Source organism: Aulonocara stuartgranti, assembly GCF_965226115.1.
Source record: "Aulonocara stuartgranti genome assembly, chromosome: 15".
Lineage (NCBI taxonomy): Eukaryota > Metazoa > Chordata > Actinopteri > Cichliformes > Cichlidae > Aulonocara > Aulonocara stuartgranti.
The window spans coordinates 36969133-36992543 of NC_138951.1; the positions used below are offsets into that span (position 1 = coordinate 36969133).

General features: G+C 41.7%; 1 protein-coding gene across 4 annotated transcripts in view; it reads left to right on the top strand.

Annotated features, from left to right (window-relative positions):
* ptprsa (protein tyrosine phosphatase receptor type Sa) overlaps positions 1 to 23411 on the top strand; it is a 232587-nt gene that overhangs the window by 184788 nt on the left and 24388 nt on the right. For 3 of the 4 annotated variants that reach the window (XM_082507103.1, XM_082507102.1, XM_082507104.1), the window contains 10 exons: positions 430 to 524; positions 705 to 955; positions 1525 to 1612; positions 2802 to 3005; positions 3204 to 3367; positions 5397 to 5512; positions 12179 to 12226; positions 15873 to 15970; positions 18275 to 18398; positions 21139 to 21314. In XM_082507103.1, coding sequence (XP_082363229.1) covers positions 430 to 524; positions 705 to 955; positions 1525 to 1612; positions 2802 to 3005; positions 3204 to 3367; positions 5397 to 5512; positions 12179 to 12226; positions 15873 to 15970; positions 18275 to 18398; positions 21139 to 21314 — 1364 coding nt within the window. The remainder of the gene's footprint in view (positions 1 to 429; positions 525 to 704; positions 956 to 1524; positions 1613 to 2801; positions 3006 to 3203; positions 3368 to 5396; positions 5513 to 12178; positions 12227 to 15872; positions 15971 to 18274; positions 18399 to 21138; positions 21315 to 23411) is intronic. The other variant, XM_082507105.1, reaches the window with a different exon arrangement.

Consider the following 23411-nt stretch of genomic DNA (forward strand, 5'->3'; position numbering starts at 1 on the left):
CCAACCCAGACTTAGTAGAGGTGTAGGATCAGTTGGCATTGGGACCGCATGGGTCAGTTGTTAATCATCAAATGCTCGTGGTTCAAAGATAATGATGAGCTGGGTTGGCACTACCCACGATGGCTAGCCAGTAGGTACACCCTTGTGCTCCATGGGTTTGTTGTCCATGAGTCTTACGTGCTGTGTGTCCTAACCAATCGCGTTGCCCTTCTCACAGCCAATCACAGCTCACTGTTACACTCACTTTCCTACCCAGAGGAGCGTTGCAGGGGAAGAACAGCTTTTTTTTCTTTTTTTTTTAAAAAAAGCAAAAAAGAAAAATCAGGTTTCTTTATTTGTTTCCCTTTCTTTCTGATGTAAAGATGGTCCATTCACTTATGATACACCCTCTTTCTTTTTTTCTTCTTCTTGCGTTTGTGCACTCAACAGATGTTCCAAAGAACTTCACTGTAAAGTGGGCCACCAAGTCCACAGTGGTCATTGCTTGGAAGTTTTCTGAAAGCAGGTCCCCGTATAAATGCACTGTGAGTATAATGTTGTAAAGCATTCCCACTGTGTAATTTAGCATCCTTGAAGTTGAATTCAATTGAAAACTGTCATTCAGTTTGTCATATTTCAGTGACATGAGTTACCACTAAACAATCTTCCTCTTTTACTCTCTATTCCCTCACCAATTTGCTGATTGACTATCACTCTAATCCTAGATTGAGTATAACCGCCAGAAGATGGATGTGGATGCCAGGCAGCTGAAGGTGTTCGTCACTGGACTAAGACCTAACACCACCTATGAGTTCACAGTGATCTGTCAAGAAAGCATAAATGGTGGGCAAAGACATCGGGTAATAGCCAGGACAGCGCCGCTCATGCTGATCAGGAAACCCAAGTTGGACATCTACAGTAACTCGGATACCGCGCTCACCATGTCCTTTCCATCATTTGACAGCAAGGATGTCAAGTGAGTTTTGAGGGCTAAAAGCATCTGTGAGCTCTGTCTGAATTGTCTTGAAGGGTTAGGGGTTGCTGTCTTCCTTCTCTCTCCCCAACCGGTTGCAGCAGATGGCCCTGCCCCTTCCTGAGCCTGGTTCTGCCGGCGGTTTCTTCCTGCTAAAAGGGAGTTTTTCCTTCCCACTGTCGCCAAAGTGCTTGCTCGTAGGGGGCCATATGATTGTTGGGTTTTTCTCTGTACACATTATTGTAGGGTCTACCTTACAATATAAAGCGCCTTGACACAACACAACACAACTGTTGTTGTGATTTGGCACTGTATAAATAAAATTTAATTGAATTAATTGAAAAAGTTTAAATGTTGACATACTTAAAATCTGACGTGACATCTGTTGAGATCACTAGGTAATGAGTATGTGACGTGGACTGCTGGTAATTGCTAGGCCCTTTGAGAGAACCAAATTGTCACGTCAATTTAGTGTTGAGTGTGAGGCTATTTTTAATGTAAATTCTGTTACAATCTTAAAGGATTGTTTATTAAAATCAAATCTTTATTGTGCTTTCATGCTGTGTTCACAGGAACTTCTATGTAGTAGTGGTGCCGCTTAAGAAGACCCCAGGAACTGTTAAAGACTTGAAAAACCCTGATGAGATAGACATAGAAGAGGTAGCGCACACAATAAGCTTTCAAGCTGTTTTTTTGTTTGTTTGTTTGTTTGTTTGTTTGTCATTTTGGCTCTGTACACCACCACAGTGGATTGTACAACCAGCCAACATATGATTAAACTGGAGACTTTCAGCTATAATTGAAGGGATTTAACAACAATGTGTCTGTTTACAAATTAAAGGCATATATACACATTTTCCCTCATTTTAGAGGCTCAAACGTAAATGGACAATGGACTGACAAGCAGTTTAATGGGCTGGTCAGATTTTTACATTCTTATTCCAAGAAAAATTAAGCAAATACGAGATCTGCAGTCGATTCCAAGTGTTAAACTTGGATTTGGTGGCTTCTCACTGTTAAAGCTGAAAGTCATTTCAGTTACTTCTTGACTACCTGATTTTAAATAAACTGTGATGACATACAGAGGCAAAATTGCAAAAATTGCATCATTATACATAAACAGTAGCTTTCATGTTCTGTCCACATTGTGCACATCATGTACCCATGTAGGCAAGGCACACAGAACACAGACATAAGTAAATCTCAGCTATGCTAATTTGACCCCCCCCCCCCCCCCCCAAAAGCATGCAGAAGAGAGAATTACACAGTCTTCTCCTACTCATAACCATAGCTCGGGGTCACCTTGAGCACCAGATCAACAGCAGCCATCCCTATTGGATTTGGGATTACACACATTCCCTCTGCTTAGGGCCCGCCTCTGTCTGCAGTCTAAACTGAATGAGAGAGGATTGATGTAGGGGAAAGGGTTGCATGGTTGCATGGAGCATTGCCAGAAATGTTGAAGCTTTTAGAATCTTAAGTGTGCAGTTACACCTACAGATTGTTTTCTTTGATCTCAGGAAGAGTTCAAGACCTTCTACAAAACAGCTACTTATTCAAGAGACCTACTGCTTATGTATTTGAAAATTTGTACTACTGCCATATTACAGTTTCTTATTTCCAGTTTATTGAATTGATGTCATTTTTTGTGCTTAAAGAATAGCTCTTGTTTTGTTTAAATTTTTATTTAAAAAACATTAACATTATAAACACTTTCTGCACTCAGAAACTCTCATTAGGTCTGACTTGAATGTTCTCTATATTTAGTCTTTGATCTGCCAAAATTTTAAAAATACACTCACGCTCTCACACATAAAGAAGTACAATAAAACCTTTTTACGTCAATCAGCTGTTGAGGGAGGTGAATCCAAAGCGCCGTTCACGCCGTCAGCTGGACCAGAAGAAGCCCTACATCATAGCCTGCTTCAGGCAACTGCCCGCTAGCTTCACAGTAGGATCTGAAAACCGCCACAGTAACTGTGAGAACAAGCCTCTCGAACCTGGCCAGGAGTATGTCTTCTTCCTGCTGGTTGAACTCAATGCCACTAGCGGGGTAAGACAGTTCAGTCGAATTTTTGTCAGAGTGGATTTAATTATGCGGTTTTCTTCAGTTAATAGTGGATCTCTTAATGCTGATTTATCTAAACCTAACACATTTATGCTTCTTGTGGTATTCAATTCAGTTTGTTCAATTTGTATCTTTGGGTTTTATGCACTGTACTAAGTTTTGCGAAAAATTGTTTCTGTTCAGAAAATGTTTGCAGCAAGCCCATATACCGACACGGTGGTGACTCCTGAGCTGGTCGTGGACCCTTTGCCAGTAGACGCTGGAGATGGTCTCATATGGGTGTTGGGCCCCGTCCTGGCTGTTGTCTTCATTATCTGCATCGTCATCGCCATTCTTCTGTATAAAAAGTGAGTGGGCTTGGGAATTTCTGTTTGTGGTGATACTTGTGTGTAAAGATGTCAGAACCTCAAATAGATGTGAAGTTTGGAGTTTGGTTTTTCTTGTCATTTCATGCCAAACCCCTTATTTGTAGTCAAACTGGGGAATTGGGCTATCTTAAATGATTGCATGCTAGGCGGCATGTTGAACGAGGGTCTTATTATGTTTTCATGGCAGCATGATATTCAAAGTCCCAAAAACACAGTTGCATGTAAATATGAAACTTTTTTTTGTGGAAAAAAAAAGATGGTCGTGGGATGTGAGCTGGTTGGAGAAAGAAGAGAGGAGGAGATTCTTTGAGATGGTGCTCGACTAGTAGAAAGAATTTGTCAGTCAGTAGATGTCAAAAGTGTTTATTCACAGCGAGTATAGGAAGGGTGATAAATTCAAGGGAACAATAAAATAAAGATGTGGTGCCAAAAGTAGACCTTGGTAAAGCATTCATCCAAAATGTGTTGCTTCGTTTGTTGTTGATGTTGGTTAATAGAACGTGGACAGGGCTGTTGTCATCATGAAAGGGACAGGATAGAAATGTTCTATCACAGGACTGGAGTGAGTCTAGTAAGCGTGCCACTGCCCTCCCTCTAAATAGACACAAACCATGAAACCAGTATGATCTCTACCACATAAAAACCATATGCATTATAGAGGAGTGCAGCTATCATGTTACGGTATCATAACTAAAGGTTTTTCCTACATATTGTCAGAGTCTGGATGTGAAATTAGAACTGCGAATTCTAGTGTTCAAGCACTTTTTCCAGTGTTGCCTAAGTTACCCAATAATAATGTTAGTAATGACTAAACTACTAGATTAAAAACTGGGTGATCTTTTTTTTTTTTTTTTTACTGTAGTGGAGATCAAACTTGCCTTTAAAGCCCAACACCTCTGCTCCTCTGAGTCAAGACTAAGTGAACTCTCTGTAGCTTCGAGCTTTGGAAGATGCACATGCAGTCAGTATATCGCCCTTTTTTACTGTTAGCTGCACATATTTGCCTCGGGGGCTGCAAATCCAAACAGAACAATGTTGCAAGAGGTTGCCCTACATACCAGGAAAGATCCCTGAATTATCTAGAAGGGGGTAGGACTGGTGTGAGAAGCATGAGCAGGGCTCGCTACTGTCAGATGATCCGTGACTATCTGACCTTGGTTTACCTCCATCTTGAATGGTTAGAGGGAGAGTAACATCTCTCCTTGAATCTCTCTCTTTTTTCTCTTCTCTTTCACTCCACCTCACTCTCCCATCTCCCCCATCTCTCCATGGTGAATAGTGTTTCCCAGGACTGCCCTTGGCCCTGACATTCCCCTTTCCTATCTGTATCTGCACCCTTCGCACACACACGTACACACACACGCATGCACGCACACATCCACAGACACGCAAATGCAGGGCTCTCGAATGTATGCGCTTACTTACACATTTCATTGAATACGCACTCATTCCAACTCATTGACACGTGCACACACTTGCACTCATGCACACACCTTCTTCCAATGCTGATGAGCTTTATCTCGCTTTTTTGCGAGCCCAGCAGCGACCCCTGTGAATTTTAAACTGCTCTCTATTGATTTATCTCTCTTCTTGCCTCCCCGTCTCCCTTTCTCCTTGTGTGTTGTGTTTTCACCATCTTTATATATTTATTTGACTCCTATTGCTTTCTCTGGAAACAGCAAACCCGACAGGTAAGGCTTAGTCTTACTTAGATTTAATGCATTTTTCAAGACAAAATAGCTTGTCTCAGCACAAAATGGCCTTAATTAGTGAGAGTGAAGGAGACTTGTTCATACGCGATACATGTTACCAGCTTCACAGTCCGTGATTTTGCTTCACTCTTAGCTTTTCTGACCGACTGAGCTACCAATCAGTCAGAGTTACTGAGTAGATAGTGAGGATGGGATCTCTTGTGCTGGATCAAGTGTGCATTAAAGTTTTTCTTTTTCTTTTGTCTTTTTTTGTACGTCTTCCCCTCTTCCTTCTTTATGTTTGACTTACTGTCCAGCCACAAAAGAAAAGAGTCGGAGCCACGCACAAAATGTCTGCTGAACAACGCAGACATTACACCCCATCACCCCACAGACCCCGTGGAGGTGAGGCGCATCAACTTCCAAACTCCAGGTAAGGCAAAAGGTGCATTACACTCTGAATGAAGAACAGGAAGCTCATTCATCTCATTCTAAAATTGTAGAGCAACAAAGGATTGGAAGAAGTTTCTTTTTCAAATAAAATTAATGGAGGCTGTAAAGGAGGTTTAATCCAAAAAAGATCTCACGGGCTGCATACATGTGTGAATCTGGAGAAGACCTTTCATATTGTTGCACAATTACAATTCAGAGAGAAAACCTTTCATGAAAGCAGAATATAAATATATGGTTATGCATTAATACACTTTACGTGTGTCGTGACAGCAGATTGTTACACTTACACCCACATGTGCTACTCCAAAATGATTGCATATGTGCTTTTGCGTACACCCTGTCTGAGTCCCCCCATATCATTGTGTTTGACATAATTTGCCATCATAACAGCCTGTAGGCTATAAGCATGTGTTTGCCATATCCCCATTAACCGCTGATGAATAAGAAAGAGTTTGAAATTTTGTGCATTGTCAGGCCTGTCTTTTTTATACCCTGGCTTTCTACGTGGTTTTATCTTTTTTTCAAAAACGTCTCAAAGACTTTAGAGTCAGACCTGTTACATATCGTCAACTTTTCTTTAATGTCAGGTGTGTTTCCAGAACCACTAAAAACTGCTGTAATTAAACCTATACTAAAAAAGGACAATCTTGACAAGACACAAATGAACAACTGCCGGCCAATCTCGAATCTCCCATTTTTAAGTAAGATCATTTGAAAAGCAGTTTCTCAACAGCTCAATTACTTCTTAAAACAGAATAACTGCTATGATGCCTTCCAGTCAGGTTTTAGACTGAACCACAGCACTGAAACCGCTCTGACCAAAGTGTTTAATGACATATGTCTGAACACAGACAGTGGAACAATGTCAGTCTTAGTTTTACTGGATCTCAGTGCAGCATTTGATACAGTTGACCACAACATATTACTCAAACGACTGGAGAACTGGGCAGGTCTTTCAGGAACTGTACTAAACTGGTTCAAAACATACTTAGAAAACAGGAAATACTTTGTATCAATAGGTAACTTCACATCTGAGCAGACAAGTATCACATGTGGAGTTCCCCAAGGTTCCATCTTGGGACCCCCTCTGTTTAACATTTACATGCTCCCACTGGCACAGATTATAAAGAACAACAAAATAAACTATCATAGCTATGCAGATGACACACAAATATATATCACAATGTCACTAGGAGACCGAGGCCCTGTACAGGCTCTTGGTAAATGCATTGAGGAAATCAATGACTGGTTGTGCCACAATTTTCTCCAGCTAAACAAAAACAAAACTGAAGTAATAGTCTTTGGCGCCAAAGAAAAACGATTACAGGTCACCAGAGAACTTCAATCCATACATCTAAAAACCACAAACCAGGCGAGAAATTTGGGTGTAGTGATGGATGCAGACCTAAACTTAGAAAAACACATTAAGACAATAACAAAATCAGCTTACTATCACCTCAAGAATATTTCAAGGATAAAAGATCTGATGTCTCAACAGGACCTGGAAAAACTAGTCCATGCATTCATCTTTAGTAGGCTTGATTAGTGTAACAGCATCTTTACAGGTCTACCTAAAAGATCAATCAGACAACTACAGCTCATTCAGAACTCTGCTGCTCGAGTCCTCACTAAGACCAAAAAAGTGGACCACATCAGTCCAGCACTGAGGTCTTTACACTGGCTGCCTGTCCGTCAGAGGATAGACTTTAAAGTTCTGATGCTGGTCTATAAAGCTCTGAATGGTTTAGGACCAAAATACATCAGTGACCTCCTGACCCAGTATGAACCTTCCAGATCCCTCAGGTCACCTGGATCCTGTTTTTTATCAATTCCCAGAGTCAGAACCAGACATGGAGAAGCTGCATTCAGCTTTTGTGCTCCATATATCTGGAACAAACTCCCAGAAAGCCTCAGATCAGCTAAAACACTCAGTTTATTTAAATCCAGGTTGAAGACTCACCTGTTCTCAGCTGCATTTGAATAAAGCACCAAATCCGCACTGTTTTACTTTAAGCTTAAATTTCCAAACTTACATTCTAACTACTGATTTTATCTACTGTTCCTTTTTTTTTCATTTTAAATCATGCTTTTTATTTGTTTTTGTTTTTTAATGTTTCTGTAAAGCACTTTGAATCACCTTGCTGTTGAATTGTGCTATATAAATTAACTTGCCTTGCCTTATTTCTGATGATCATCTGCGCTAAAGTCTGGTTTCTCCAGCCATAGCTTTCTGACATCTTTCCCCTGGCTTTCATTCAGATTGATTTTCTGTTTGTTTGCCTTTTTTTTTTTATCATCAAGCCTCCTGTAATTTGACCACACTGACATCTACGGTTTGTTGACTCTGGTCTTAGCCGCAGTGGAAGTGTTTTTCTTATGCTGTCTTCTTGTTTCAGTTAAGTTTCAGTGTCCAGTTACAAGCTGTGGTGTGCAAAGAAAAAAAAATGCAGTTGGCACATCTGTCGGCCAGTTACCTTCCAAATGTATTGTAGCATAAAAGCTCGCTATGTATCTAAGTAGCCTTTGTACAGATTGGTCCAAACAAACAGCTAATAAGGGAGACAATTCTCCATAAGTAGAATAAACACACCCAACCTAGTTTCTGCTTGTTTCTTTTCTTTTATTTCTTCGTTTATTTTTTTTGCCTGCCGTCTTTCTGTCTTCGAGCCGGGATGTTTTTTTGGAAATCCATCTGTCATCCATGGCCAGTCTCTGCTCCATCAAAAGGCTCAGATTTCAAAATAAAGCATTTCTCTTCAGCCCGGACATGCCGCCTTGAGTTTGTATCTTCGAAGGAAAGAGAGATTTCTTTACATCAGAGGACAGAGAAGCAAGGAGACTCACAGAGACACTTACAGAGAAATGCTACTGTTCCCATCTTTATCTTGCTTGGCATTCAGAGTCCTATCAGAGGTTTCTGTAACCACAATGTTATAGTGGCCGCTCTTACGTTTTGAGATTTTCTCCTGTGCTTACCGCTGTCCTTCAGCCTTCCTTAAATAACAGTCACTCTCATTACAAATGCTTGCCCTCTTTTATACAACAGTCACCAGTATATGTTAAGACTTGTCTTTATACTCGACGAGCATTCTCATTCCACAGCCTCGCCGTTGTTCCGCAGAATTGGACGCTGTCGTTATCTCCGCACCCGGGGAATTTAATTTAAATGGACATTTTAGCCCAATTAAGTGGGCCGGTGAGCATTTGTGAACATCCCCATCAGCTAATAGCGACCATTGTTCAAATGAGCATACTCCCCGTGCAGTTATCCAAGGCCTCTCCAATCCAGCCGAGCATATGCCGTGTCGGCAATGTGTGCTCGCTGACCCCTAGTGCTGAGGAACATAAAATATGTTTTTGATTAGCCTTCCAACAGGCATCATGTTTCAGAGAGAGTGCGCACATCTTGTGTGTTTGTGCACGCCTGTCCATGTATGCTTAAAAGCCTGTAGGTGATATGACAGCCTCACAATGACATCCCATAACTCCTTGGGGCACAGAGTGACTTGTTTTGTCATTAACTTCCATTGTGCCTAGGGTTTAATTGGCAAATGGGGCCAAAGTAATGAAGCATCACGACTCGGTGGATATCTACTGTCTATCTGCAGCTAAGCCCTCCCTTTCGCCCAGAGTGCTCGCTTTTTTTTCTTCATCATTTTATTCTTTGTCTACTCTTCTTTATATTAAAGTTAAAGCTTTTTTCCTACAATAGTTAATGATTATCACAACGCTCCAACTAGCAATAAAGAAATAATTAAATGTACTTATAATAAACATTTTCATGTGATGAGTTCGATTTCCCGAGGGTCATATGGGGTATGATCAAAATGTTCTGTGACTGCGGCAACATGATTTGAATTTGACCACCATCCCTCAGCGTTATCTGAAGTCCTTTGGCTGTGACACACTGCCTCCAATGCAGCCGCCATGCTTGGAACACTTTCTGAACGCATTCTTCAGTGCATCACACTGTTCTGCTGCTGCAGCCCTGATGTCCTGATGTAGCACTCAATTGTAATTGCACCACATTTCAGGACCTTTGCACTCAATGTCTTCCATTAGACCCATCATGAGTAGAAGTTGAACTCAGCACACAACCCAGTAAATTTTGGAAAAAATAAACAGCAACCCTCCTCCTGGTCGTGATCCTAAACTTGTATTCCCTCTTGGGTCTTGGAAACTGTGGACTCTTCTCTTTTTAAAACTCCTGTTTAGTCATTAGGTTGCTGATGAAAATGATCACAACTTTAACGTGAAGGTGCTAAAAAGTGGCCGAAAAGGCTTGTACCGGGCACCCCGTGCTGATTGGACTTGGCACCTCTTGCATCGACATGACCGTGCCATGCTCTTGATGTCAGCAGCGATGGAACTTTTCCATTTAATGAAAAATCAAAAACAATCTTGCAGCAAACGCAGCCCCAGACCATCACACTACCATGTTTCAATGTAGGTGTTGTGTTCTTTTTATGAAACGCTGTGCTAGCTTTACACCAGACATTACGCGACTCAGACTTCCCAAAAAGTTCACGTTTTGTCTCGTTAGTCCGCAGAATATTTTCCCAAAAGTCTTCATCAAGATTTTTTTTTGACAAATGCGAGACAGGCCTGTGTTCTTTTTGTTCATTATGGATGCTACTTTTGCCCAGTCTCTTTTATAATGTTGAATAATGAACACTGTCCTTAATTTGGGCAAGTGAGGTGCAAATTAGATGTTGAGTTCTTTTGTGACTTCCTGGATGAGTCGTCACTGTGCTCTTAGAGTAATTTTGGTGAGCCAGTCGCTTCTGGGACACTTCATTCTGTTTTCTCCATTTGTGGATAATGGCTCTCATTGTGGTTCACTGGAGTCACGAAGCCTTAGAAATAGCTTCGTAACCCTTTCCAGACTGATAGATGCCAATGGCTTTGTTTCTCAGTTGTTTCTTTAAACCCTGGCACGATGTGTTGCTTTTTCAGATCTTTTAGCCTACCTCACTTTGTCAGACAAATTCTTTTTAAGGGATTTATTGATTCAGCATGTCTAGCAGTAATCAAGTCTTGTTGTGGCTGTTAAAACTGAAATCAGCTTTCCAAAAACTGTTGTTATTCACAGTAAATTTATGATCTATCAAGGTTTTTGTGGGGGTGCAATTCCTTTCTTACATATTTGTCTAATATTGAAAGTCATTTGGTTATCTAGAACGTGCGAGTGTGACAAATATGTAACAAAAGAAAACCTCTGCATACAGCATATAAAATAATACATATGTTCTTCACTATATTTATCTACAAAAGAAGCATCACTCTCACGTCACAACAACTTGAACGGCCAAGTCCTCCCGTTCACAGTTCTGTGGAAACACACACATAACACACACTTCCGTATGAACATAATCAGACATGCCTGTACTTTCTTCATGCTGTGATGAATGACGTTTAGAGACAGCGGTTCAGATAACCACCCACTAGGTTTAATTAGTCATTGTCACAAATCAATTAGGGAGAGGGGGATGTTCAATGTCTTCATCTCACTGCGCTCCTTTTGCATCACTGCAGTGACGTCTTGTCTCCTATAGACGTCAATGTAAAGCCATGAATGCTTGTTTTTGCAGCTATATTTTGGAGACTCAAGCGTAACTGTTTGTTTTTGTTTTCGTTAATAAAATCCCGCTTTAGCCTGTAAGTCTTCTAATCTTGTTTCCGTTCCATTAATTTCTCACTTCTTACACGTGAAGCTGAACATAATATCTCGATTCAGTTGGATAAAACTTGCCATCTTTGTATTACGCGATCGACCCTGTCACTCTGATGACAGCTTTCAGCCTGTGCAAAATCTATTTTTCTTTGCTTGATGGGCAGGTTGGACACATCCCATCACATGCCATCTCTTGGCCACATGTCCTGTTAATACTGTCACAGATGGCTCCTTTCTGCTTGAACGGTCGGGGACACCTGTGTCTACACGGACGTAATATCGGCCGGCTGGAGCCCCGGAGGATTTCTACTCTGGAGCAGATAAGATTTTGAACCGTCACCACCCTCCTCGGAGCTCTGACTCCCATCAGCTCCGGCTCCACAGCTGTCAGCCAAGAATGCGGACACTTTTCCACACCTTTCACTCCTGGTGCTTTGGCATGAAGCCACAAACAAAGGAACCTTTCAGAGTTAGTTTTCACCAGCAAACATAAGCTGTTTTTCCCTTCTCTGTCTTCCTCACAGTCCTCCGGATGGGGCCTTTCCAACTGCTGTTTATAAAGGCTTAAATATAGCAAATCAATTTTCTTATCGCTGATCTCTATAGCCGCTGATATGGGGGTTGGCAGACGAAATTTTTCCACGGGCCCACAGAGGCTGACACCCTCAGCCAACCAGTCGGCCCCCAAGTGGGAATCTGGCACTGACTGCTAATTGGTGGTGGACGGGAAGTTGTGTTAAGATTTGGAAATGTTTGCCCTACTTTATCACGTCTGTGTGTCAGTTTGGCCTGAAAACTGAAATAACATAATTTAGGCCACCCTGTGGGATGAACTGAGGTAATATTACCCTTGTGTTTTACTTCATGCCCTTGTGTTATGTTGCACATTTCATATTTTCTGTTAACATGGCATTTTGTGTTGCATTACAGCCTTTTTGAAACCATTTCCTTTATGTCTGCTGTCCTTCACAGATTCTGGTCTAAGCAGTCCTCAGAGTGAAGCAGATTTTGACTATGAAAGTTAGTCACTATGCTCTCAGAGTTTGCGTACCAGCTTTCTTTATATACGTATGGTTTTTGTGTGTGTGTGTGTGTTTTATTTTGTTTTAGGTATTTGAGCACCGCTTGCCTCAATTTCCAAATACATCATTTGCATTTGTTTGTTTTTTCACATGATGCAGCAAAATTTGAGCACTAATTAATTTTATGTTTGTTTCTATTGGTCCACTAGGGTGTGTTTTTTCTTTTTCTTTTTTTTTTCCCTTTAATTGGATCACAATATTCACTCGGGCTGTTGGCTGTGCATTAATCTACCATGCATAAATAACCTGTGCGATCACTTCCGCTCATGTATAGCTGGTTAATAAGTGGAGGTTTTTTTCCCAAATACAACTTGTGTTATTCCTTTTTCTCTTCCTCCCAATCCTTACCTCCAAGCTGTTGTTCTCCCGTCTCCCTCCTCCTTCACCACCACTGCTCCATTTCCATTCTGAACCAACGGGGTCTTTTTCTGTGCTCAGAGATAACAAGCAGAATTAATTAAAGCAGTGGCAAACAATGGCTCGACATTTGATCACCCCCTCTCCTGCTCACCACAAAAGAATCACCCGAAAGAAAAAAAAGGAGTTTCTGGTTTTTACTCTTCCCCCAGTTTTCCCTCTTTATTTTCTTTGCTTATCCACAGGCAGACGTCGACTCTTTAAAATGGAAATACGCGACATCATAAATAGGCTTTTGGAAAGACCGGCTTGGCTTTTCGAAAAGAATGATTATATTTCTCAGGCATATCGACTGCAGATCAGGAGACTGGAAGTGTGTAATTAGATGTTTTTTTGTGACGTGTGTTTACTAATCACTATGTTGATTACAGCGGGAGAAAAATAGGATAGTAGATAGATAGGGGGGGGGAAAGCTTTGGGATTGAGCGTTGTGGGAGAGAGGGGGCTGACTGCTTCAGAGTTAGGTTAAGAAAGAACAGCAATTCGCCCTTGATTGACTTTGCTTGGGTAAGCTTAACAGTCAAGTTTAGCTTAGAAGCTAAATATTTTCTGGGAAATAACATTGCAGCGCGCCTTCAGGTGTGGTAGATTCATTTGTTTGGAGCATAAAGCACGTAGTTTATATTAAATTTAATAGCAAAATGAGGCACCAAAAAGCAAACAGTACTAATTATGCTGATCAAACAAATTGAATTGCATATTTACATCAGGCTCTTATATAAGCCTTCTGCAAATAAGTGCTTCTTACCTCCTCCAGTTGAGGTAAACAAATGCCCTGGTCACTTTTTTTTTTTTTAAGAAAAACTGTAAAAGGATAACACACACACACACAAATTGGGATGCGTGCACATGAAAAGAAAACTACACACACCACGCGTGCACAAACCCCAACACAAACAGTCTTTGATCTCCCCTCAAACAACCTCTTGCTCTTGTTTTCCCAAAGAGAAGTAAGGGCCCCTCGTTTGAACACATTTACTTATTTCACTCATAGCGTCTGATAGGGTTTTCCTTTGAAAGCGAGGCTAGTAAACTGACAACCAAATTTCATTTTTCATCTTCTTTTTCCTTTTTTTTCTCCTTCCTTGATATCCATCGTAATGAATTCTTACAGCAGAAGCCGTTAATAACCTCGGCTCATTCCAAAGCGCCGCCGCAGAGCTTTGTTATCTCACTGAGAAAACTCAAGTATGAATAAACAAACAGTTCTGCTATTACCCGACAAGGTTTCCTTAAGGTTTGCAATTAACATGCTTAATTGAAACACAAACTCAACATGGGCTTTAAGAATAGGGGGAAACTATTAAGTTTGTCATTTAAGTGGTTTGCATTTTTTGTAAAGTAGACTGTTAATACGGCATGTCCGTGTCTGTGCCCAGAAGATGCCACGGCGTCCATTTGTCTCATGTGTACATTGTAATCTTTATGTACTTGAGACTGCCACATTGTTATATCAGTGTAAAATAAATTACCATCACTAATGAATACTGTCAGCACAGAGAGTTGGGTCCCCCCCCCCCCCCCCCCCCCCCCTAAGCGCAACAAAACACGGGTGACCCCCCGTAACATTGGAGGGGGGTATTAAGCATCGTATAAAAGGGAAAGTTAAGGATGGTTAATGTGATTATGCCGATTTGCATGCCCAATTAACCCTGAATTTTTCTGAGGTGGTGTCAACATTTTGTTGACTTTTGACCTCAATGCTCTGCAGGAAAAGAGGCCTTGTGTTTAAAAATATGGAAGTGCTAAGTATTGCCAGTCGGCGTGCAGGGACAGAGCCACAATCTACAGTTGCGCCATATTCCATTACATGGCCTCAGCATTATGCTTCTAAATGGATTAGCGACTGGAGTGCACAGCAGTGCTGATAATATTATAGTAGCTGCAACACAATATTCAGTGGATATTGAAGCAAGGAGGAAAAAAAAAACACAATTTTCCCCACCCATTTAAAAAAGCTTGTACTTTTAGTGAATGCCTTGGGATAAAAAGCAGTAGGATTTTTGGGGAGGGGTGGAAGTGTATGTTGGACTGCCTGTTTTTGGTATTGGAAGGTACTGTTGGGGTATTCGTCATTGAGATAGTGTTCGGCTAATGCCGAGCAAAGCGGCAGATGAAGGAAAAGGCTATCTTTGCACTAGCAGGCTGAAATGGAGCAGCTCGCTGTGTCACTCAGCATCATTCACACTCCTAAACCTTCTGATCCCTCTCACACCTCCCTTCCTATAAGCCCCCCCAGGTCAGGGCTCGATTCTAGAATACGATTTTTATAGAGGCAGCAGTGAAAAGTGGTCGCCGTGCTAACAACGCTGCACAAACAGAGCACTGCAGATTAAGGCTGCGCTAACACCGTGTTTTCCATGTACAGCTAGTGAAAAACAACTAAGTCAACTTAAATTTGAAATGTCCTACTTGATCGAGACCATTCAACGACTCAACAGTATTCCCATTGAGTTGTGAGGTTTTTATTCAAATCATCTCTTGTTGATCGCAGTCGAGCTGAAAGCAAATGTTACTTTTGATTGTCTCTAATGAGGAGTTCAAGGCAATTTTGTCAACATGAGCATTCTGTTGATTGAAAGACCAAAATGGGGGTCTTTGTGATGATTTGTGGGGCTCCTTCGTCTGATCTCTCCATCAAAACCTTTTGTTGTTCCTCTTATGTCACGTTAAACTAATTTCCCAAGCTATCACAATTATTGATGCCTCTGAATGTTTGAGCTATAACTGGCTACGCTCTGCAACTTTTTGTTCCTATTGGTCCACCTGTCCGTCAGCATCGTGATTGCAGTGGGAGTAATTACAATTTGGTCTGCGGGTGTATAACACAACCCTTTCTGGCAAATAATCAATCAGCCCCGCAAGATAAACTTGGCTATTTTTGAGCTCTGGCCTGGTCCAATCAAGTGCGTATAACATCACCAGTCAGCACATTTTTCTTTGCTTTTTTTTTTTACTGTGTGTAACATTCACGATGTCCTGCTCAAGCTTCCTCATCACTAAAACCCATTGTCCCTCGTTATTTAAGCAAAGATCAAAAAACAAGTTACCTGTACTTTAAATGGCATGTGTGAATGTTTAGAACCAGTGTCCCGTGTGCTGTACTGATACACTTTCTTTCCTTTCTTCCCTTGTGTGGAATGTCTCTCTATGTTTTTGGCGAGCAGGTATGATGAATCATCCTCCTATCCCTATCTCAGAGCTGGCTGAACACACAGAACTTCTCAAGGCCAACGACAACCTCAAACTCTCCCAGGAATATGAGGTGGGTGGGCCAACGATTCAAACGTGAAAGTTGCCTTACAGTGTTGATTTCTGTCCAATTGTGTTTTCATTGAGGGGAAAAAAGGACAGTCTCATCTGGTATGCTCTAGTGTCGCGTGCTTCTTCTTTTGAATTCTTTCTTTTCTGCTTGTTTTGCGTATGTGCGTGTTGTAGCTGGTGTTACTTGAGCAATTACAGTGTTTACAACAAGTATCTCATACATTAGCAGCCTCCACATGGCAAAGAAAGACCTCTGCTAATGTGATTTTGGGAAAAGCGCACACTGGCACTCAGGCTTTAACATGGTATGTGTGGGAGTGTGTGTATGTTTGTGTGCAGAGGGGATAACTGAGCTGTCTGAGCTCTGAGACCGCAGCGGTTATAAATGACACCAGAGTTGATTAGAAATCAGGAGCGCTGAATCAGCTCTCGTTTGCATACAAGCAATATCCCCTCCCCACCATCCCTAAATCACTGTGCCTGTCGTCTCGCTGCACACCAGGCTAAGGTGGGAAGCGGGTACACCAGCACAGATTGCCGTCATCATGCCCGCTGGTGGATGTTGGCAGATAACGACTTTTAATAGCAATCCTGTATTTCTTGGGTATCTATTATTCATAAATCCACATCCGGGCTATATACCAAATGGACAAGCTTGTTCCGTTCTGCGGGGGAAGAGAGACGAGAAACGTGACGCCAAAGTTGACGCTTTGATGCAACTTCAACTTCTAATTACTTGGTTTTGAGAGAGCCTTAAACCACCAGCTCATCTCTGTCTTCTCTCCCTCGGTCCGCCTGCCCCTTTCGCACAACCACCCCCCAGGAAAAATAAATGACCAAATTAAATAGAGAAGTGTAATTTTAATTTTGTTATTTTCTTGATGAATGGCTGCTCGTGCCGGCGCCCCGGCTTGCCAAGCACAGCTCTACAGGGCTTTGACTGATTGGTTTTTAGCCAGGCGGGATGTGCGAGCGGAGGAAAAAATGGAGGGGAAGAGGGCAGAGAGGAGAGAAGGGAGAGAGAGATGAGGTGGAGAAGTTTTGGTTAATGATGAGGATTCAGCGAGGGGAGAGAAAGCGGGAGAGTGGAGATGAAGAGAAGATAATCTCAAGTACAAACGGAAGCGAGGAAGGCAAACCGCGGCTCTGCGTGATGACACTGAAGCCGCAGAGTTTATCTGTCTGCTGTCAGGCGCTCAGGAGGCGTCGTCCTGCCAAGCCTGTCACGTGGACACGAGCTGTCATTCATCTTCAGCCATCATCACGGTAAAAAGGAGGAGAAACGGGGAGAAATTCTAGTTTTACAAGAGAAAATATTTTGCCGATTTTTTTTAAATTTACAAATTTCTTAAATGTCATTTGTGGAAAAAAATATTGAAATGTGAAATACACGGATGTTGTTTGAAGGTTTTTGCACTGAGGGAGAGTTGGGAGTTTTTTTTAAGAGAGAAATGACCCCAATCTTTTTATGCAGACATGAATACTCACACTTAGTCGGTCATAAGATGATCTGAAAGGAAAAATATAGGGAGTGGGAGAGGTGGAGGACTCTTTAATAGTAAACTTCAGAGAGAACACAGTAGATAAAAAGTGGAAGAGTTTGAAGATGGAGCCGTGCTGATAAGGAAAACGGGGATGTCGAAAAAGGCTAGAGAAGGGGGGGAAAAAGCCAGATGAGGCTAAAACAGAGGGAATCTCTCATTGCTGTAATGATTGCGTGCTGATTGCATGTTAAATTAGGTTTCCAATTGGACTCAGTTTCAGCTTCAGTCTCTCTTTCTCTCGCTCTCTCCAGCCCCAACTGCAAATATCATTCAAGCCTCCATCCCCATGCCAACACGGCACCGGACGCCTATGAGCAAACATCGGCTCATAATGGAATACTTAATTATCCTGGCGAGGGAGCGGAATAGTTATCTAGAATTCTCGTATTTTTAAAGAGACGGCTGAATTTGTCTTTCACCCAAGTGTCGAGGCTCATTCCACGAGTCTCCTGTCAAAGGGGGAAGAGCCGTCGTCTTTATCAATATTGTTATTTGTCATTATGCACCCCCGCGCATTAATGATCTTGATAAAGTACCGCGTGCGGCTGCTGTATCAGAACCAGTCGGCGTGCAGATTGTAATGATACCGTGTTCTTCTTTCTCTCAGGGAAATCAACCTTTCTATCTCTCCCTCCCCCATCTTCCGCTCTTCTTTCTGTGATAGCACGGAGGTTGTATTGTTATTACTCAGCTTCTCTCGTGGCTCCTTTTGATTGCTTCCTTACATGTGCATGTTCTGCCTGTCTCTGCACCCCCGTCAGTCTATTGATCCAGGCCAGCAGTTCACCTGGGAGCACTCCAACCTGGAGGTGAACAAGCCCAAGAATCGTTACGCCAACGTCATCGCCTACGACCACTCACGTGTCATCCTGGCTCCCATAGAGGGTAAGTTTCAGCCTCATGCTCCGCACATCTTCGCCACCTCTGACATGAGCTCGTATCGCTGCTGTTTGATAAGTGCTCACACAGATTCAGCGTAAGTTATCAGTAAAAAAGCAGAATATGTTAAATAATCAGCCGAGTGGAAAGGTGTTTCTTATTGCAGTGTGGATTTAAATGGGATAGATTAGCAATTTAATCCGTCGGGACAAAACTTGACTAGATTATGGAACGGGATTAGGGCCACTGAAAAATATAGAGGGAGATATTTTTTGGGTCAGGACTTTTTTCTCGCTTTCACCTCATACGTTTGTAAACATAATTGTTTATCCACCAGTATGCACAGGTGCTTTAATGCTGAAATACAAATACAGTTAATATTTTTCAATGGATTTGCCAAACTCCAGTTGTTTACTGAACAGCAGATTTGGTTTTAATGATTGAAACACATCACATCCTTAGGGGTTAATAAAATATTCTGATTCTGAATTTTAAAGAAGTCCACTGTGCCGGCTCAAGTTTGGGTATAAAAAATGTTGAATTCAGTCATTTTTATCTTTAAACCTGTTCTTTTTTTTTTCTACAGATTTCTAAGTATTGTGAAATACTTATCTAATAAACGTGTGAAGCACCATATATGCTTACTGTATAACTTCTATGTAGAAAAGGAAGAAAAGTGAAATGTGCTGATTTTTAAACTCTGGACATTTTTCCAGCTCAGCTTGCTACTGACCAGCTAAGCAGTTTACAGAGGCAAATTGGGGGGTGAGGCAAGGACTCTTTATAGCTCATCTTTAGGCCAAGCGCTTAGATCTCACACTCAAACCGAGTCGGAAGTTAAACCAGTGTTTTCAGTGTCCCATTTGTCTCATCACATCTACGCCCCTGTCTTGACTTCCCTCTAGCTGCCTATAGACACGGTGGTGAGAATCTCAGAGCCAGAAACATTCTTTCTCTGACTCCTAAATCTCAAGGGACATTGTCAGAGGTAGTCACCCTTCACTGCTGACATTGTTCTGGCTTTGCATCACCAGAAGAGCTGCCGACTCCTTCACAGTAATGCCAAACTCTCTGCTCCAGAGTCCTCTCCTTTTGTGTGAAATAACTGCTCGGGCTAGATTTCGGTATCTTGCAGTAGTCAGTCCAATTTTAGGGTGCAGCAACATGCATAACAAAATTATCCCAGGGAAATAAAATGCCTCGTCCATAAATACATAAATTAATCAAGTCTGAAATTTCTATTTTACACTGCAGTGATTTTGCTATTAGTCGCAGCAGTAGAACAATTCATGCACGCCACCATTCTCTGTTCACTTAGCTATGACTAAAGCCAAGGCAGCCCAGTCAAATTGTGCAACGTGGTATCCGTTTTAATGACATTTGACTTTCTTTTCTCTTCTTTACTTCGATTCTTTGTTCTTTCTTTTCGTCTTTTCACCCTCCCTGCTCTTTCTGCCTCTCGCTCGATCTCTCCCTTCCTCTGTATATTACATCCTTCCTCTCCACCCAGGCCGTAGCCCTCACCGAGTCGCCTCTTTTAAACGAGTCCGGTCGAGTTTTTCATTGTTTGTTGCTTGAGCGAAGAGATGTCAGATGTCAAAGAGACATGAGTCTCCGACACACAGATGCTGTCACGCCGAAGCCTCTTCTCAAATGGAGAGATTGTAGAAGTTGGTAAATGAAGATGGGTGATGCTCTGCCTTATCACTGCCAGACGCTCGATGTAAGACACTCCAATCACAAGATAATCCTGTTAACATTTAAAGCATTTTGTCCTTTAGTGACTCCTTTTTAAACTCAAGGGCACCTTGACTTGTGAGCACATTTACACAATCCTGTGCATTAAAAACATTTCAGATCTTTCTCCACAGCAAAAGACCTCCTTCTAGCTAGATTTAGTAGGACCGGTGTATATCACAGCATGGTAGCAGGCTCAGGGGGACTGAAGCTAAATCTACCTCGTAGCTATGTTGGCTGAAAAGCTGTTTTACTTTCCACTATTTTCCATCATCTTTTTGGTCTGTTGTGGTGGTAAACACGATATCTACGGGAACCTGGAAAGAGCCACAAACGTAGAAAAGAAAAATGATAGAATATTGTGACAGATGTGTTGAATTAATTTAAAAGCGCACAAAAATCTGGTTTGTGATCATTACAGATGGGAGAACTGCAAAAGGCATAATTAGCTGTTAATAAAAACATAGTAAATTGCTAATAGATGCACAATACTGCATGAATTAAGCTTCGTAATGCAAAAAAATAAAAGAGAACCTCAGTGTAGAAAGCTGCTTACACTTCAGTGGTGTAATAAGTAAATTATTAAAACTCAATAAATATGTATTAGTAACATAATAAATTACAAGTGAGTAAAGGCTTTTATTATCATCAGGTGATAATACCCCTTTCCTGACAAGTTTCTTAGAAGCTGACGTGGTCGACAGCATATTGAAAGACATTGCCACTGTAGTTTGGACAGTTTGGGAAATGTTACGGGAATTCAGCCAAATTCTCCTGACTTGTCTTATTCTGGTCTTCACATTTACACGTACTCCTTCCTTGGCTGGGAACTGTGTCAGTGCGTGTGACAACTGGGATTTACTGAGGCAGATGGCGTGATAATAATTGTGTTAATGAAAAAGTCTGATAAATGAGGTTTGGAAAAAGAATAATAAAGGAAAAGCCATCAAAGGTACACGTTCCATCTTTTAATCTCTGTTTTTTTTTTCCTCTATCTGCCTACGTGTAGGTATAACAGGCAGCGATTACATCAACGCTAACTACATTGATGGCTACAGGAAGCAGAATGCTTACATTGCCACCCAAGGACCTTTACCAGAGACATTTGGAGACTTCTGGAGGATGGTGTGGGAACAGAGAGCAGCCACTATTGTCATGATGACCCGGCTGGAAGAGAAGTCGCGGGTAGGTCCACTCGGCATATCTGGGCTGCTTTTCTGTACGCTTCTTTTTAAACCCCCAACCTTACAAATCGCTTGAAAATGATGTTTTCTTTTAAATAAGCCTTGGAATCAAATCAGTGCATTACACAACCAAGTACAACAACCAGCTGCTGAAAATGGCACAGCTTTACATTGATTTCCCAGTTGCATAACTGAACTCCATTGGTAGGCAATCAGACTTCATTTTCTTGGGATAGATTGCTTTCAGAGAACTGTAGATATTTGAATGGGGTGGTTAAAGCAACTGGGGAGGCTGATAAAGCAGAGCTAAATCAAAGACACTCTACCTGCGCACATCTGATAAGTAAGGCTGCGTATCCACTGGGAGTACCTTCACAGGCTTAGCTCTGTTTTCTCTCCTTATTTGCAGCAGAAACCACAAGCTGTTGCATGTCCCAGAGAGCATAGCGAGTTGTTGAACTTAGACTGCTTAGTGCAGGAAGCTCAAATGAAATTTTAAGAACGGGAGTGCTGTAGAGTATTTGCAGTACCTGCGACCAGTCTCTCCTACAGCCATCTGTTGATTGTAGAATATAGAGAGAAAACGATCCAGAGAGAACAGTGGCTTAGATTCAGGAAGCTCAGCATCCTGTTTTTGTAATGTGTGAAGGAACTGGGTCCTAGCTTAGAAATGACAAATAAGACTACATTAAAGAAAACCTTAAATATTTGGCGGTGGGGGAATAGCGTTCAACGCAGTTTATGATAATCACTGCTGCAAATGAGACTGCACCTGTCATTTATTTGGTACACATTATGGGATATCAGCAGTTGAGACACTGCATCTCTAAGAATAAGAGAGGAGACTAACATTTAAGTACGTGAAGTTGCATAAACTTGCCCAGGCAATATATTTTGCTGATAAAATGTAACTTTATCCCATTAGCTCTAAAACACCATTATGTTTCATTGCACTTAAAATGGGAGTGGGGTGAGTGTGGTGTTTGGTAGTGGGGTTTTTTTCATGTTTGGAATAGTAATGTAACAGTTGCTCTTTGCATTGTTACATTGTTGCTGATCACGCCCATCCCTTTGTGATCATGGTGCTTTCAGCAGGATAACGTGCATAATAATGTCATAAAGCTCAAATCATCTCAACATGACAGTTCACTGTCCTCAAATGCTCTCCACAGTCACCACTTCACAAATCAATAGATCACCTTTGGGATGCATGAAAGATTCACATGGTGGCTGTGCAGCCATGATGATCTGCATGATGCTGTTATGTCAGTGTGGCCCGCAATCTCTGAGGAATGTTTCCAGCACCTTGTTGAATCCATGCCCTAAGAAATTGGGCCAGTTATACAGGCAGCAGGGTGCCCAACACCATACTAGCATGATGTTCCTATTAAAGTGACCAGTGGGTGCATGTATAATAATCCACTAATGTAATAATAATTCACTTGGAAGTTTAGCTAGAAATCATCCTGCTGCATGATGAATACTTTTAATAAATTTTTTTACATTTTGTTCTCATGCTTCTGTGATTCTTACCATTTTCAGTGCAGGACCTTTTCCTGTAAAGGATTTTTTTTTCTCACAGTGGATTGATACTTTTACTTAAGTGAGTCCGCCGTGATAATATTTAGTCCTCTCGAGGAGTCGACTTGTCTAAATGTCAAAAAGCCAACCATGATGTTTCGTGCTGTCGAGTCAAACCTGTGTCAACATCAGGCTCACTCACCCCAGGTGTCTCCACTCATTTTCCCTTTCTCCGTCCTCTTTTGAATTGTTTACCTACCTTCCATCCTGACATGCGCATTCCACTCCTGTCAAACGTGATCAGGGTTAGCGGGTGCTGGAGCTCGAGTGTCAGCTCGACCAGGAAATGGGAGAGAAAACTGGAGAGCAGCGTCTCCCTCACAAGCTGTCACATCTGATCTGATGTCCGCTGGCACATCACACCCCATATTGAATGAATCTTTATTAGGTGGACTGACGTGGTTTGTGTGCTTGTGTGTAGTGCCACAGGACTAGAAAAAATGTTAACAGTCACAACAAATCAAGGGTTTGCTCTAAAAAGTGTTTTGTTTTGTTTTGTTTTTTTCCTTAATAAACT